General features: G+C 41.9%; 1 protein-coding gene across 1 annotated transcript in view; it reads left to right on the forward strand.

Moving 5' to 3' along the window:
* Window positions 1-15,027, forward strand: part of LOC126259911 (cell growth-regulating nucleolar protein) — a 65,063-nt gene extending 50,036 nt beyond the window's left edge. The window contains exon 5 of the mRNA XM_049957001.1: window positions 14,673-15,027. Coding sequence (XP_049812958.1) covers window positions 14,673-14,953 — 281 coding nt within the window. The 3' untranslated portion in view covers window positions 14,954-15,027. The remainder of the gene's footprint in view (window positions 1-14,672) is intronic.
* The last annotated feature ends 3,637 nt before the right edge of the window (window positions 15,028-18,664 follow it).

The raw sequence follows: 18,664 nt of genomic DNA on the forward strand, positions 1-18,664 counted from the left end.
CAAGTAGTTAAAAGTCCCGACCAATCCTCGATCTGCAGATGAGTCCAGATGGTTTGTCAAGTTCCCTTTGTGGCTAAAATGTAAAAAATTCAAATTTGGTATGTTAAATGTTCTTGGAATTGCACTAAAAAAAATTGACAGTTCGAGGAACAACTACTGCACAGAGGGCTCACATGCAAATAATACCCTAAGGTGAAACTGAAATGGGTGGTCGACTTGCTGCACAGGTCTGGTGTCTTGTGTTGTCACAGTTGAATCCCCTTCCAGTCTCAGGCTGCGTCTTTATACACACTCATACTGGACTTTCTGAAATAATCGTTGAGAATTTGCTTCAGTACAAAATATCAATTCATGCCAGCTAAAATCTAATAATGTAGGGGATGATGCACACGTTCATGCTGATTAATGAGAGATGTAGCAGTAAGGTGTAAGACAATAGCTTGCTGTCAATTGATAAAATTATAATTAGTGAATTGGACAGTTTCATCAGCAATAGTGGCTAAAATTAATTAGTACGTAGTGTCACATCATTCTTGCAGTAAAATGCCTTCCCTTTCTTTTGGTACAGTGTTTTATTCTCTAAAAGAACCCTAATGAATCATATAAAAGGTGTATCACAAAAGTAGTATCATAGCCCATGCATCATAGTTATGTGTAGCTGCCTCGTTTGATTAAACAAGCTTTTGATGAATGTAGAAAGAAATGTGTTTTACTGGCAAAATATGCTATTGCCAACAAAAGGACAAAATCATCTCTTACATCAGTAAGTGCTTCTCACCGAGCTCTTTAATCAGACATGTTGGTCATTAACCGTACCATCATTAGTTAAATAGTTATTAATTTTACAAGATTGTTCATCCTACTGACAAGCTATTAATATATTTGGAACCAGTACAAATGTGGTATCAAATAGGAAGTCCGTATCAAATAGGAAGTGCGTTGCACTTTTCAGAATGATGTACCATTCTTCTCTCCCCCCTGCGGGTCCGGGGGTTTGAATAGGCCTGAGGTATCCCTGCCTGTCGTAAGAGGTGACTAAAAGGAGTCTCTCACTTTTCGGCCCTATAAGTTCAGGTCCCATTTTATGGTTTGACCTGCCACTTTCCAAATTCTACAGAAGTGCAAGCCATATGGGAAGGGACACCTTACTAAATGCATGAGTTACCCATACTGCCCTTAGATTCGATCTCCTGACCTCTTGTTATGGCTTTGCATCTCCACCTGCAATTCAACTATTTGGGCGAGGACACTTTCCATGGTATGTCATCTTCTTCCGTTGTCTCCTTTCCTCTTTTACCCCCTTGACAGTATTGGATTTCTCTACAACCAGTATCCAGCACGGTAGCCAGTCCGTTGTTGTGGGGCCGTCAGGTACCCATTGGGTGGCAGCCCCCTGACAACACCGGGATCGAACTGCTGATGCCGGAGCTGTAAACTCCCCATGTATGCCAAGGAGTAGATGCCCGTCTTCCTGGGGCATCAGGACTCCCGACAATGGCTATCGTGCCAGGTGGCCTTTGCTGTGGCTGGGTTGCGCCCGTGGGGAGAGCCCCTGATCAGAGTGGGTAGCATCAGGGCGGATGACCTGCAATGAAGTAGACTAAGTCATCTCTTGCTGGTGATCATACGGCACCAGCAGTCTCTAAGAAGGGCAAGATCTAGTACAATGCTGACAGATATGACCCTAAATCATTTCCCTTCCTCGCTATACCGTGGGAGGAACATGGGGCTACAGAAAGAAGAGAGCCATATTTGCCTCAGTATTTAGTCTGTAGCAGAATGGACAGGGACTTGTTTCTACCTGTGAAGCCTCAAGTTTTTGTTGAGCATCATGAGGATAAGTTTGGGGAAGCAACAGCGCTGTCTAAGATGAGAAGCGGTGCAGTCTTGATTCAGACAGCATCTCCAGCCAAATCCTGGGCGATACTCACTTGTGACCGGACGGGTGATATTCCTGTTTCTGTCACTTCCCACGAAAGCCTCAACATGGTCCAGTGGATTATTTTCGATTGTGACCTCCTCTTGCAGTCTGACAATGAGCTCCGTGCCAATCTAGGACGTTGGGGTGTTCATTTCATCTGACGCATTTACAGGAGACCCAAAGACAACAGGGTTGCTACTGGTCCCTTCATCTTGGCCTTTGAGGGTGATTCATTGCCTGAAAAGGCCAAGGTGATGGTTTACTGCTGTGACGTTGAACCATACGTCCCTCTCCCATGTGGTGCTTTAAGTGCTGCAAATTTGGGCACGTCTTCCCACTGCACTTCCAATGCCACATGTCGAGACTGTGGACATCCACTGCATCCAAACACTCCCTGTGCGCCTCTCTCACTTGTATCAACTGCGGAGAGCAGTAGTCCCCCTGCTTGCCAGACTGCACTCCAAAAGAGCGGAAAATTGTGGAGTAAAAGTCCCTGGGCCAGTTGACTTACCAAGAGGCTAAACATAAATTTGAATGATTACACCGTGTTCGGTTGACGTCCACATATGCTGCAGCTACATAATCATCCCTGTCACAAGTGCCAGTCATTCCACACACTGTGTTACGAACAGTGGGCCCTCCGGGCCTCCAGAATACATCCGCCCTCTTGGTGGTAGAGGGAAAATCTCCTTCTGTTGCTCCCAAAGTACCTACTTCGGGAGCAAGCCCCCCCCCCCCCCCCCCCCCCAAACGCAAAGGACATCAGTCGCCTCCCCCCAGTCGGAGAAGCAACAGCCTCCTCCAGCTCCTCTCTTGCAGAAGTGGTCCCTTGGGACCCTCTCACCCAAAGTCTCCACTAACGCCACAGTGGACACTTGCTAGTGGCTAAAGGAGCCAAAAGCTGCTGGACAAAGAGCTTCATGGTATTCCTCCGTGCCTGGAGCTACTTCAGAGAAGTCCTCCCACCATGCCCCTAAAGAGAAGCAAGAGGGCAAGCAAAAAAAGAAGTCTGTTAAGAAAAAGGACCTTCCAGCTGCCTCAGCACCGCCACTCCCTACCAGTTCTGCACCTGCTGATGGGGTGGAGATCTCAGCGTCCCCTGAGGACATGGATGTCACTGATGCCTCGTCCACAATAGGAATGGATACAAATACTCAATCAGTGGCAGCAGGTGACCCTGAAGCGTAACCTGCCTCCTTGCAAGCTTCATGTCTTCCCAGCCTCACAATAACGTCATTCTCCAGTGGAATTGCTGCAGTTTTTTCCACCACCTGGTTGAGTTACGGCAACTGTTAAGCTTTACATCTGCTTTCTTCATTGTCCTCCAGAAAACCTGGTTCCTGGCAATGCAGACCCCTACCCTTCGCGGCTATAGAGGATATTAAAAGAACTGTAGTGACTATAATAGTGTGTCTGGTGGAGTTTGTGCCTATGTGCTGAACTGGGTATGCAGTGAACGTGTGCCCCATTAAACCTCTCTTGAAGCTGTGGCTGTCAGGATAAGGACGAGGCAGGAAATTACTGTCTGCAACGTATATCTTCCTCCAGATGGTGCTGTAACCCCTAAACGCATTGGCTGCACTGATTCATCAACTCCCTAAACCTTTGGGAGATTTTAACGCCCTTAACCCCTTGTGGGGTGGTACTATGCTTACTGGCTGAGGTAGTGATGTTGAAACTTTCCTCTCTCAACTCGACCTCTGCCTCTTAAATAATGGGCCCTCCATACATTTCTGTGTGGTTCATGGCACTTACTTGGCCATTGATTTATCTCTGTGCAGTCCAGGACTTCTCCCATCTGTCCACTGGAGAGTTCACGATGACCTTTGTGGTAGTGACCACTTTCCCATCTTCCTGTCACTCCCCCAGCACCATTCCCTGGACATCTACCAAGATGGGCTTCAAACAAGGCAGACTGGGAAGCTTTCACCTCTACTGTCACCGTTGAATCTCCCCCACATGGTACCATCGATGTGGTAGTTGAACAGGTCACTAGAACGATCATTCCTGTGGCGGAAAACACAATCCCTTGAAAGTCAGTACCTTGGTGTTCGCCAGAAATCGCTGAGGGCATTAAAGAGCGTCAGTGATCTCTACTGCAACATACGTGGCACCCTTCCCTAGAGCACCTACTAGCTTTCAAACAGCTCAGTGCCCACGCTCACCTGCTTATAAAAAGACGGAAACAGGAGTGTTGGGAGAGGTACATCTCGACCATTGGGTGCCATACGTCACCTTCCCAAGTCTGGACGAAGATCAGATGGGTCTATGTACGAGACCCCCTACATGTGTTACTCGCATTAACATCATCTACCGATGCAAACGCAATTTCTGAGCACTTTGCTTGAGCCTACGCGTCAGAGAATTATCCCCCAGCATTTTGCATCCTCAAACAGCAGATGAAAAGGAAAGCCCTCTTGTTCACTGAACGTCATAGTGAACCCTATAATGATCCATTTACATAGTGGGAGCTCCTAGTGTCCATGCACATTGCCCCGACACAGCTCCTGGGCCAGATCGGATCCACATTCAGATAATCAAACATCTCTTGTCTGACTACAAACGACATCTTCTCGTCATCATCAACCGGATCTGGTGCGATGGTGTCTTTCCATCACAATGGTGGGAGACCACCATCATTCCAGTGCTCAAACCCAGTAAAAACCCGCTTGATGTGGAGAGCTATTGGCCCATCAGCCTCACTAACATTCTTTGTAAGCTGTTAGGACGTATGGTAAGTTGGCGGTTGTGTTGGGTCCTGGGGTCGCGTGGCCTACTGGCAGGTCAGGAAAACTGCTGGTGAATCCTGTTGATGCCTTGGGCAGATGGAGGGAATATTTTGAAGAGTTGCTCAATGTAGGTGAAAATACGATCAGTAATGTTTCAGACTTCGATGTACAATGGGATAGGAATGATGATGGAAATAGGATCACATTTGAGGAAGGGGAGAAAATGGTCAATAGATTGCAGTGCAATAAAGCGGATGGGGTGGATGAAATTAAGTCGGAACTCATCAAATACAGTGGAATGGCAGGTCTGAAATGGCTACACAGGATAATTGAAATGGCGTGGGAGTCGGGACAGGTTCCATCAGACTGGACGAAAGCAGTAATCTACCAGTCTTTAAACATGGAAACAGAAGAGATTGCAACAGCTACATAGGTATCTCTTTAATCAGCATTGCGGGTAAAATCTTCTCAGGTATTGTTGAAAGGAAAGTGCAAGTATTAGTTGAGGACAAATTGGATGAAAATCAGTGTGGGTTTAGGCCTCTTAGAGGTTGTCAGGACCAGATCTTTAGCGTACGGCAAATAATGGAGAAGTGTTAAGAGTGGAACAGGGAATTGTATCTATGCTTTATAGATCTAGAAAAGGCATATGACCGGGTTCCTAGGAGGAAGTTATTGTCTGTTCTATGAGATTATGGAATAGGAAGCAAACTTTTGCAAGCAATTAAAGGTCTTTACATAGATAGTCAGGCAGCAGTTAGAGTTGACAGTAAATTGAGTTCATGGTTCAGAGTAGTTTCAGGGGTAAGACAAGGCTGCAACCTGTCTCCACTGTTGTTCATATTATTTACGGATCATATGTTGAAAACAATAGACTGGCTGGGTGAGATTAAGATATGTGAACACAAAATAAGCAGTCTCACAGATGCGGATGACTTAGTTGTGATGGCAGATTCGATTGAAAGTTTGCAAAGTAATATTTCAGAGCTAGATCAGAAATGGAAGGACTATAATATGATGATTAGCATCTCCAAAACGTAAGTAATGTAAGTGGGAAAGAGATATAAATGAATTGAGTGCCAAATAGGAAGAACAAAGTTAGAACAGGTGGACAGTTTCAAGTACTTAGGATGCATATTCTCACAGGATGGAAACTTAGTGAAAGAACTGGAAGCAAGGTGTAGCAAAGCTAATGCAGTGAGCACTCAGCTACGATCTACTCTCTTCTGCAAGAAGGAAGTCAGTACCAAGACTAAGTTATCTGTGCACCGTTCAATCTTTTGAACAACTTTGTTGTATGGGAGCGAAAGCTGGGTGGATTCAGGTTACCTTATCAATAAGGTTGAGGTTACGGATATGAAAGTAGCTAGGATGATTGCAGGTACTAGTAGATGGGAACAATGGCAGGAGGGTGCCCACAATGAGGAAATCAAAGAAAAACTGGAAATGAACTCTATAGATGTAGCAGTCAGGGCGAACAGGCTTAGATGGTGGGGGTCATGTTACACGCATGGGAGAAGCAAGGCTACCCAAGAGACTCATGGGTTCAGCAGTAGAGGGTAGGAGGAATTGGGGTAGACCAAGGAGAAGGTGCCTGGATTCGGTAAAGAATGATTTTGAAGTAATATGCTTAACATCAGAAGAGGCACCAATGTTAGCACTGAATAGGGGATCATGGAGGAATTTTATTAGGGGGACTATGCTCCAGACTGAACGCTGAAACGCATATTCAGTCTTAAATGATGATGATGATCATAATCATTAACCATGACTGTGTAGGGCTTGAAATTATGAAGGCATCAGTAGTTTGGTTCGTAAAAGCTCTTGGTACTGTTCATTACTTTTGCCCTAGCCTTTATTTTGTCACATAAGGAAGGTTACGTGACCCTGTTTCACTGCTCTGAGCCAATACATTCTGCTGAAGTCTACTGCCTGTCTCATCCTGAACCCATCTTGACGGCGACACATTTACATTGGGGCCGCCTCATGTTGACATTGCCTTAATGTAGCAAGATAACTTTGTTCTGGGACTTTGAAAATTTTACCTATTTTACTGCCCTTTACGAGGTTGACATGCAATCTTGTATAGAGCACACTCCACGTACAACCTGGTGAGTTCGGATGGTGGCATTGGATGGCCTTTTTGTTCTGTGAGGGCGTTCAGTAAGTAAGGCAAAACATTCTTTTTCTAAAGGCATATTAGTTTGATTCAGGATTACAATACACCATATTTTTCCTCACTCTTTTGGCTACAAAACCCTGTTTTTCAACATAATCTCTGTTCAATGCAATGGCCTGACACCCCTTACTGGGCGGGCCTCTATGCCTACACGGTACCTATTTACTGGTCAATGTCGGAGCCTACGTCTTGCTGCATCAATAACCTCTCCGTCATCCATGTACTGCTTAACTTGTTCATCCTCTGTTGGGCCAAACAGATGGAAGGTGCGAGATGTGGATTCTAGGGTGGATGAAGAAGAACAGTCCAGTGAATTTTTTTGAGCTGCTCCCGATTTCACAGATTTGTGTGAGGCCTTGCATTGTCATGCAGAAGGAAAAGATAGTTTGATTTTAGTGGCAATGAACACGCTGAAGTCGTTCTTTCAGTTTTCTAAAAGTAGTACAGGACACTAGACAAAGGATCACGAGGAGGACATCGAATAGAATAACCCCTTCAGAGTTTCAGAAGACCATTTCCATGACTTCACTGGCTGAGGGTGTGCTTTGAACTTTTTCTTAAAATAAGAGATGGCTTGGCACCAGTTTGAAGTGAGGAACCATGTCACACCGCTTGTGATGTTCAACAAAATATTTTCATGATCAGACTTGTAACACAACTCTACTCTGCACAGATGATCCTTTGCTCTTTTATGGTCTTCTGTTAGGCAGCAAGGCACACAGTGGGCACACTCCTTTGAGTACCCCTACTGGTGCACCAGTGTATAAGCACTAACAGCAGAGATGTCCAGTTGAGCAGCGAGGTGTTCGTGATCCGTCGATCACATCGCAATAGTGTGCACACGTACCATCGTTGCAGGAGCCACTGCTATGTGCTGATGCCTGACACATGGGAGATTGGACAGGTTTGTATGACCTTATTGTGATAGTGATATACCTCAGCCAATACATCACTGTGCTTTTGTTCACTGCCAGGTCACTGTAGGCAATCTACAAGTGTCTATGAACATCTATGATACTCTGGATTTCCACATGAAGAAACTCGGTGACAACCTTTTGCTTGGATCATGCCTCCATTTTAGGTGTCATTTTTAAGACTATGTATAGTGCTGCCACCTATTGGAATGTCAGGAAACTATAGGAGCTGAAGCAGGAATATTCCCTGATGTCCCACAACAAATTCCGCATTTTTTCAACTGAAATTGGCTGTGGTCACCCCTCATACTTCTACTTTATTTGTGGTCTTCTGTCACACTACTTGTAAGTAAGTGATGTAGTTAAACTCCCATTTTCTGTAGCACATTATATTCCTGTAAATGATTATCATTGTTATTAGTAACAGACAGGCACACTTTTCATTGAGCCTGGCTGTGATTCAGTGCCTCGTCCATGTGGTGAGTAGTACTCTATTCTTTTCATAAAATTGTTGTTATTCCATCCTGGATTTTCCCTTGTTTCATTGTTATTGGTGTTGTAATTGAAGCACACTCTGTTCTGCATGGGATGTATATATGGAACTTACTCTTTTTGGACTTAACACAATGTAACATGTACATTCTAATATCCTTCATTTGAGTGTATCTCAGGTCAGATTCCAGTTGTGGGGCTTTTGCTATAAAGGAATCCTTCAGGAAATTAACAGGAGATGACACTTTTTTTGTGTGTGTATTGCATCTTCAGTATACTGCTCTGTTACCTCGTCTTCTCATATTTCAATTACTTTCAAGTACACTTATGCACTAAAGGATGCAATAATCACTTGAAAAATACTGTCTTTGCTATAGCATATGGTATTCGCATGGAAAATACTTGATCAGTTCCATCTGTGAGCCTAATCTTGCTGTATGATGAGTGTCATGTTGAAAGGTGGCTTGAGAGCGAGAGAGAGAGAGAGAGAGAGAGAGAGAGAGAGAGAGAGAGAAGAGTGGGGTTTTACCAAACATTGCAGAATGTTGCTGCAGGCAACAATGAGTAAAATGGTATTGCCACTGAAAGGTGGCCAAAGCACAACCTGAACGAGCTGTCATTGTTCAATGTTAAAACAACGTGCCTGGGAGAATACCAAATCTCATTGGCTCCCAGTAGTTAGTGCACAGAATGGTTCAGAACTAGGACACCTTCTGAATGTGACACTCACTCCTCTTGAAATATTTAAAACCATTTAATTGTCTGCATGGTAGCAGTATAGAATTCTCTGGTAATTTGGTAACCTCTTGATAAGCTTTCTTCAAAATTCAGTGGCCAATTTGTCTGTAGACACAATTTTAAAACTTTGGTTTTTAAGGAGACTATTGATCTACAATTCACAGTTGAATTAAATCTTTGCAAAACTTTGTAATGAGCTTGATCTTTTGTAAGCAATGGTATGTTTCCATCGACATCAACATGATATTAAACTGCTGCCTGCCTACCTACCTACCTACCTATACCTACCTACCTACCTACCTACCTACCTACCTACCTGTCATTCTCAATGGTGAATTCTTAACTAGCCCGTGTTGTCAGTTATGTAGTCTCTCATGCTACAGATAAAACTCTGTCAATTGGAAGGAATGCATCACATCTTCATTTGTTGAGCTGGTAGTGAAAGTAATTATTTAACAAAATCACAAACAAGCAACAGTGTGCGAGCAGGTGCGTTGTGGTGCAAAAACCATGAATTGTTTCGCCACAGATTCAGTCTTCTTTTAATATTTTATTTCCCTTCTAATCATCTGGATTGCTTCACACAAAGGACGCTGAACTTGTAAGCACTCGCACTGATCGTTCACGCTTGTGTGAAGAACTCATGGTGCACTGTGCCATTAAAATTGAATAAACAAATGAGAAAAACCTTCACTTGTAACTATACATGATGAGTCTTCATTTTTGGCATCTAGAATGCATCCACGGGGACAACTGAGCCTTGGTTTAGAGAACATATCTGACATATTGTATCATCTGTTATGACAAGTTTCAGTAGTTCTGCATGCACTGTCGTAGACTTCATCCAGTGTCCCCTGAGCAACATGCGTGTGTCACTGTTTTTGTTTGAAGTTTGACAATTTTGGAGCGAAGTTTTCCAGAAATAACTGCAACCAATTGCCTTCTGTTATTCTTCAGTTTTTGTTTATCAGGCTGGTTTCGAATCGCAAAGCGATTCACCACCAGATGGTGTACATAACTAATGTTTGGGCATTTTGGGTATCATGTGGCAGTGGCAGGATATAAAAATGAACCAAGCAAACACTGAATATTACAAGAATTATTTATATCATGGGATTGACTTACAGTTATTAACATTCATTGATTTATTCCTGATACACGTTACTCTGGAAAACAAAATGTATATTTTCCAGTAACAGTAGATCTATAGCAATACACAAACTTTGCAATACGTAGCAACTCCCACATGCATTACAGAATGCAAATAAATCAAAAGGTGTGGCTAAAATTATGTTCAATCAATGTGTTGGGACAGAGACTTCCTTCGCTCAGCACTCACATTGCATATTGGTGACTGTAAATATATACTGATTTATATTAGATTCGTTATTACAAAAGTAACATGTATTCAGATTGGAAAGTTGACACGTGCTGTTTAGAAAACCTGTCAGACTAATATGATGATATTTGAGTACTGAAATTACATTTGACTTTTCTTTTTACTTAATAAATATTGGTTATTGCTTAGAAATTAAACATCAGTGCCTAGCATGTGTCTTTGTTTAATGAAATGTTAATTTATGTAGGCATATGGGAGAGGGGTGTGTATATGTGCAAAAAAGGCGACTGGTTGCAGTATTTCGGGAAACCTTTATTCATCCAAAATGAATCAAAGTTTTAATTTTGAAACAAATTTTGCTCTCATATATATCATACCCACAACATTTGAAAAAAATTCATGACAGTTTTTTAACCAAATCTGTTCTCCATTTTCTTGCATGTAAAATTGCCTAAATTTCTCAATTTACATCGGGCCAGTCTTAGATCCTGGTCTGAGTGAACAGCCTCATTATATGGTACAGATTTTGTTAATTATGTCGATCTTGGTCAGTGTGTTGTTTGTGATAGTTAACTCTGTTTTGCCCTGACCAACTGTTCCACTTTTTTATCCCATGACAGTACTGTTCAGTATGACAAAACCGTGTGGCTATTTTGTGTTTGACACGTATGACACACAAAACAGCCTGTGTACTGCACAGGTTAGACAGATAATGGACCCTGTTGTGACCACACAGACATAGTCACAATTGGATTTTAAATAATCACAGCGTTATTTGTTTTCTAGATCCACATAAATTTTAACAGTATAACACTCTCATATTTCACATGTTTCATAGACAAAAAGCAAGCTTCTTACATCAGTTACACAGCACACCAAGGGTGCCAAATATGCCCATGGGCTGAGGCAGAGATGGAGGTTTTGCCTTTTGTTTCCAGCAGAGGCAAACTGTTAGATTTGCAACATCATGTATTGGATTGAGGAGGAAATCACACTAATTTGTTTAAATCTGTTGATCTGACTGATTTCAATAGAAAAATTTGTAGAGATTATTCAGTGATTCACAGGTTAGATGTTACCATCACAGGTTGCTGATGTGAAAATGTAAGATTTGGTTCCTGGCAACTTTCTTCCATTTTTTCAACATGTGGAAATCAGGGACAGGGTCCACCCAGTCTTGCGAGAAAAAAAGCATAAATTTGGCATGGAAGCTGCTGAAGAGACGTTGGATCAGAACATTTGCAGCTGGCTGTGAATTAAAATTCTTTCATTTTTAGTTCATTGTTGATAAAGGCTTGTAGATTTTAGAATGTGTCGCAGAAAATAAATTGTAATGTTGTTGCACAATCAGATATTTATTGGTAGCAGAAACTTCAAGTAGTAATGCAGACATCCTCATTTTGTTAATATGTGTTATTCATGATGTGAACAACCTGCTGTTCACTTTTTATAATTGCAGATGAGTTAGAATAAAAAGAAAATACAACGAAGTAATTTAATGGAAGAGCAACATCCAGTTTTACTTATTAAAAACATGCTTTCTGTCTGAAGATGCAGTGACATACTTTATGGCATCCGTTCCTGAACAAGTACTACTGCATGATATTAATTTAAAAATAAAATTAAAAGGAGACATTTAGTTGCAGAGCCACAACATATGAGCTGCTGTACGTTTGAGCAATCGGCCAAAAGGCTTTCTTCTAAAGTAGAAAAGGACAAGGAGGAGGGATAGTAGGGGAAGGGTAGTAGAAGGTATAGTGCTGCTTTATGGGAGATGTAGGGTGGCAGTTAGGACAGGGTAAGACTGCTAGGTGCAATGAGAAGGTTTTGGAGAGGGAAGTAGAGGAGTGGGGAGGGAGGGGGAGAGAGAGAGAGAGAGAGAGAGAGAGAGAGAGAGAGAGAGAGAGAGAGAGACTGGTGAGTGCTCAGGTGGAATAGAAGGCTGAGTAGTGCTGGAGTGGGTACAGGTAAGGGGCCAGGTGGTTGCAGAACAGGGAATACAGAAGGTTTGGGCGACAGGGCTACAGGAATGTAGGATATACTGCAGCGAGTGTTTCCACCTGTTCAGTTCAGAAAAGGTGGTGTTGGTTCCAGGTGGCTATGGTGTGAAGCAGTCATTGAAGTGAAACACATTGAGTTGAGCAGCATGTTCAACACCTCAGTGGTCCAGCTGTCTCTCAGCCACAGTTTTTGATGCAATTCATGTAGGCATATGGATAATTGGTCGTCAGGCGCATGTAGAAAGCAGTGCAGTGGTTGCAGCTTAGTTTGCAGATCACATGACTGCTTTCACAGATGGTCCTGTCTTTGATGGGATAGGTGATGTCTGCAGCTGGACTGGAGTAGCTCATGGTGGGAGGATGTATGAGACAGGTCTTGCATCTAGATCAGTTACAGGGATATGAGCCATGGGGCAAGCTTTTGGGAGCAGGGGTGGGGTAGGGATGAAAAAGAATATTGGGTAGGTTCAGAGGGCAGTGGAATACCACTGTGGATGGAGTGGAATGGATTCCTCATTTCAGGTCCCAACAGACCCCTGGCAGAGAATCTGATCCAGTTGCTCCAGTCCTATGTGGTACTGAGTCATGAGGGGAGTGCTCCTTGTCACTAGAGAGACAATTTGTGGGAGATCTGTTTCTGTACAAGGTTGGGAGAGTAATATTGATTTGTGAAGCCTCAGTGAGACTTTTGGTATATTTGGGGGGGACTGCTCATCTTCACTAATGTGATGGCCGTGGGTGACTAGGCTGAATGGAAGGGATTTCTGGTATAGAATGGGTGGCAGCTGTTGAAGTGGAGATATTACTAGTGGTTGGTAGGTAGGTTTGATGTGAATCAAGGTACTGATGAAGCCACTCTTAAAGTAGAGGTAACATCAAGGAGGTTGAGTTGAGGAGGGCCAGGTGAAGCAAATGGAGGAGAATGTGTCAATGTTCTGGAGGAATATGGATAGTATGTCTTCACTCTCAGTCCAGATCATGAAAATGTCATCAGTAGATCTGAACCAGGTAAGGGGTTTGGGATTTGTGTAGTTAGGAAGGATTCATCTACATGGACCACGAATAGGTTTGCTTAGGGTGGTGCCATGAGGTGATGCCTTCACAGAAAAAGTCATTGAATGTGAGGTGACCACGAAGGAGGTTGTAGGTTTGGTGTCAGGTGATGGGAAAGGCAGTGTCAATAGGAGCTAGACCATAGGCATTGGAGATGTTAATAAAGAGGGAGGTGTCATTGACAGTGATGAGCAGTGGTTTGTGTGGTGAAGGAACAGGAACTGTGGAGAATCAGTGAAGGAAATGGTTGGTGTTTTTTATATTGGAGGTAGTGGGGTAGGTTACAGGTAAAAGGCTGATGGTACTGATCTACAGGAGCAGATAATCTCTCATTGGGGGCACAGTAACCAGCCATAATGGGGCATCCTGGGTGGTTCGGTCTATGGACTTCAGAAAGCACGTAAAAGATAGGAGTATGGGAATGGGGGGAGGGGGTAGGTTGGTTGGTTGGTTCTGGGATGGGCCTAAGGATTTGAGGAGAGACTGGAGATTGTGTTGGATTTTTGCAATATTGTTATTCCACCCTGCATTTTCCATTTCTTGAAATATGAAATTAAACTGGATATTCTGTGAGCATCACAGTAAATAAATGGAAACCTCCATAGTTCAAAATGATCTGCCACATTTGTCAAAGTGTTTCACACTAACAGTAAGTAAATTGTCATCTGATTTTACATTATTGATAAGATTTCAACATGGTGCAGAGATTTGCAACTTGCTCTAAATGTTGAGAAATGTAAAATTTTGCACTTCACAAAATGAAAAAAGTAGTATCCTATGACTATATCAATGAGTCACTGTTGGAATCAGCCAACTCATACAAATACCTGGGTGTAACACATTGCAGAGATATGAAATGGAACAATTCACTGATTTGCACACCCTAATATCACTGATTAAGGACAGATGAGTAGGAAGGAAAAGAAATGAAGTATCAAAATGCTCAGGTGTAAGGCAGTGTACTCTGCAGTTTAATGAGAAAAGTGTAGTGATTAAAAGACGATAGATATCAGAATTTTTCCCTTCAGTGTATGTATATAGCAGAATGTAATTCCATATTAATCTAATGCTAGGAAACCAATAAGTAAATGAGTGGCGTACCTAATTTTGTGTTATAGTCATGCCCTTAATCAATGCCATGCCCTCACTCATCTTTCATGGAGTGGCCAGTGAGTCATTATCAGTGTAAGAATGACACCATAGATAGTGACAGTTACTTTTCCAAAAACTGTATTTTGAAATGTACACTAGAATCTAGGTTTTTGACGGCTGCTGCTTATAAAATTTTATTATTGTTGTCCCTACAGGTGACAAACAGGTTGAAGAAATATGTGCAGTTGAGTGTGTTGCAGCTGAGAACTCTAATGGCTTACAGAAGTTTCAATGGAATGAAGCAATATTGGAAGTAGTGCGATCAAAAGGTGGTGAGATACCAGTGAAACGACTGCGTAAAAAGATTGTGGCAGAATACCAAAACTGTTGTTGTAGTGCAGAAAGTGGGGACAAACTTACTGTAAAATTCAATAAGAAGTTGCCTAAAGTTCCAGGCATCATAGTACACAAGGACGTCGTGAAACTTGCAGAATAAAGTGGTGACTTTATTAAAAAGTATTGACATATTTGTACATAAAATACAAATAAAAGTATTGATTTTTATTGACACCTTTACATCTTTATTTTTGTAATATCAAGATACAGATTTTGCATGTTATTGATGTGCTGTTTGTCTGCTGCCAAATATCAAGAAATTGTAAAGATGTAATACTATGTGGCAGCAATAATTTTGTTCTTCCTCTGTGATCAGCAGCTTCCATCTGTCTTCTATTGATTGTGGAGCAGCTTCATACGTTGAGTGTGAAAAACTGCGTTGCCAGTTCGTGTCTATCATAGTTCAGTATATTGGTGACAAGTGACCTCCAGTTGCAGATGAACAGATCGCTCAGTTAGCTCCATGATGCTGAATGGAAACAATTTAAGAATTTTTCATGACATAGAAGAAGGAAATATGTGGAGTCAGTTCTCAAAATTGTAATTTTGTGGGCAATAAATGTTGAATGTTTTATGTGCAGTGAAGACTCCTTGACACTGTGTGTTGCCTCTGAAGAAATGAATGATACATAATATTCTTTGCAGTTATGTGGTGTAATGCAAGAGTTCATGACTCTTAAACAGTCTGTATTTTTCCTTCTTCTATGTCATGAAAAACTCTTAAATGGTTCCCATTCAGCATTATGGAGCTAACTGAGCAGTTGCTTCATCTGTGACTGGAGATACCTATACTTGCCAATATACTGAACTACCATAGACACGTAACTGGCAACCCCAGTTTTTCATGCTCAATATATGATAATGCTCCACAATCTTTAAGGAGCATGTGTCAGGAGTTTCTTGTTAATTTACAATTCTGTTAAAGGAGTAGTTCAACAACTTGAAGATAAACACACAATAAAGTCTTCTCTTAACATTCAGTGATTCTAACTTGGACTTGGTCTAACATTTTAACAGATAAAACGAATACCGTTACAAATAACATCAATTTAGTTGAGACATTATTGTTATGTTGGACATTCGGGTCGTTGATGTTCCTTGGGGCAGTGTATGGCACAAAGGTATCTTTGCTTTACTTGTGCTGATGTTGGACATAGCAGGACTGTTATTGTCGCTGCACAGTCCAAAAGGAATAACTCCGACTAACAGAACGTGATCTAAAGTAACATTGATACCAAAGGAAGATAACTTTAATTCTTAAGACAGTGGTCTTATCTAAATTCCAACCAATTTTTGACTTGCAGAAATCTGTCATTGTAGTTTGTTTATATACAAAAACACTATGGGAGTTTCCAATCAACCAACTAACTTTAACAAAATTATTACCAATGAAACTACAGAAAATCTCGTGCTCTTTCAGCAGTGTTATACAGAGTAAGCATAAATTGGTTCCTGTATTACAAAAATTTATTTCTGAGAAACTACATTGGATACAGCTATGCAGTTTGTTGCACATGGTAGCTTAATTCATAAAATTTTTTATGTACACATTTCCACCTGTGCTCCATTTGGTGCCCATTTAACATCTCAGGTGGTAATCAGTTTCTCTTCATGTCTTTGCCAACATCTCTTCTCCACCACTTCAACAGCATTTGTGCCATAACAATTTGCACATCATGAACTGGTGAAAACACTTTATCCTTAACCCCAGATGAGTGATGCGGTGCAATGGTTAGCACACTGGGCTGTCATTTTTGATAAAGACCTTTCAAATCCTGTCCAGCAATCCAGATTTAGGATTGCCGTGGTTTGCCAAAATTGCTTAAGGCAAAATCCAGGAAGATTGTTTTCAAAAGGGCTTGACTGATTTTCTTCCCTAAACAGACCTGAAGTAGTAGTGAACCTTTCCTCCAAATGATGTTAGTCCCACAGAAGTAGTTAGTCCCACAGAAGTATTCCAAAGGCCTTATCCAAAATCCCTCAACGTGGAAGCTAATGATACTTCTACAGAAAGAACTGCAATCCACCAACTAAAAAACTTATCATAACCTTAGGAGGGTGTTTTGAAAAGTTCTTGGAATCACCACGAGAGGTAAGCACTAGCGCAACGAGTTGTTCATGTGATATTCATTGGACTGTTGCCTGTGAACATGTGCCGCGTCAGTGCTCTTGGAAGAGAGCTGTGGCCGTGACATGGTTCTCTTGTTGTTCCCGCATAGTGTTTTGCGGAGATGGAAAAAATCTAGATTCGAGCAGTGATTAGGTAGTTTGTAAAGAAAGATCTGAAAGCAAAGGATGTTTGTGACGATTTCCAGAATACACTGGTGGACTCTGCTCCTTCATATTCAACTGTTGCCAAGTGGACAAATCAATTTAAATTTGTTTGGGAGAACTTAGATGATGATTCGTTCATTTGTCGGCCAAGATGTGTCAGTACTCCAGAAATCATTGCAAAAGTGCACAAAATAGTTATGCAGGATCATCAGTTGAAAGTGCATCATGTTGCTCTTGCTTGCCAGATGTCATCTGAAAGGGTATATCATACTTTAACTGAAGAATTAGAAATTAAAAAATTATCTGCAAGATGAGTGCCGCGACTATTGACACTGGATCAAAAACGCGTGAGAATGGACATATCGGAACAACGTTTGGCCCGTTTTAGGAGAAACGAACAAGATTTTTTGCACCGGTTTGTGACCACAGATGAAATTTGGGTGCGCTACTATACCCCAGAGACAAAACAACAGTCAAAGCAGTGGAAACTTGCTGATTATCCGACACCAAAGAAAGCAAAGACAATTCCTTCATTGGGAAAGATCATGGCATCAGTGTTCCGGGATGCAAAGGGGATTCTGTTTGTAGATTGTCTCCCCACTGGGCAAACAATTACTGGAGAATACTATGCTAACCTCCTGGACAAATTGCAACAAGATAAGCGAAAAAAGGTCATGTTTAGCAAGGAAGAAAGTCATCTTCCGTCAAGACAATGCACACCCACACACGTGCCATTGCCATGGCAAAATTACATGAACTAAGGTATGAATTATTGCCACACCCACCTTATTCACCTGATATGGCTCAGTCAGACTTCCATCCCTTCCAAAACTGAAAATTTTTCTTGGTGGACGAAGATTCACTTAAAACAAAGAAGTGATAGCTGGAGAGTTGACAACTATTTTGCAGGCCTGGAGGAAACTCATTTTTTAGATGGGATCAAGGCACTGGAACATTGTTGAACCAAGTGCATTAATCTACAAGGAGACTACATTGAAAAATAAAGTAGTTTCATTGATGTAAGTACTTTTTTTCTATTCCATTCTGAGAACTTTTCAAACCACCGTCATATAACACTACCTGGCAACAAAGGTGCCACCACTGTGATTTTGAACTACAGGGTTTATCTGTTAGAAGGATTCCGCTAGTTCAGGGCTTCACAACATACGTGCTCGTGGAGCAAGCTGTGAGCAGCAAGGCGCGAGCACAGAGCAGCGCGAGCACGCTACCCCCACTACCGGACCAGAGCGGAGAGTGGGGAGAGTCGTGTGGGGTACACAACAGCTGCCGCCAGTCGATGTAAATCCGCAGCCAGCTGCAGGGATATCACTCACGAATTATTACTGCGACAAATGAAACAAATAAAGGAGAATGTACACGTGCCACATAATTTTATTAGCTTAGTGTATGCCTCTACCATCTGTAGACACTGAAACTAAAGAATTCCATGACAGTCCTATATTTTCAACACTTTCTTCAACACTACTTAAAATATCACCTCCGGTTGTAGTGTTCTTCATGGCTACTACATCGAGGA

This window comes from Schistocerca nitens, chromosome 5 (assembly GCF_023898315.1).
Source record: "Schistocerca nitens isolate TAMUIC-IGC-003100 chromosome 5, iqSchNite1.1, whole genome shotgun sequence".
NCBI classification, from domain to species: domain Eukaryota; kingdom Metazoa; phylum Arthropoda; class Insecta; order Orthoptera; family Acrididae; genus Schistocerca; species Schistocerca nitens.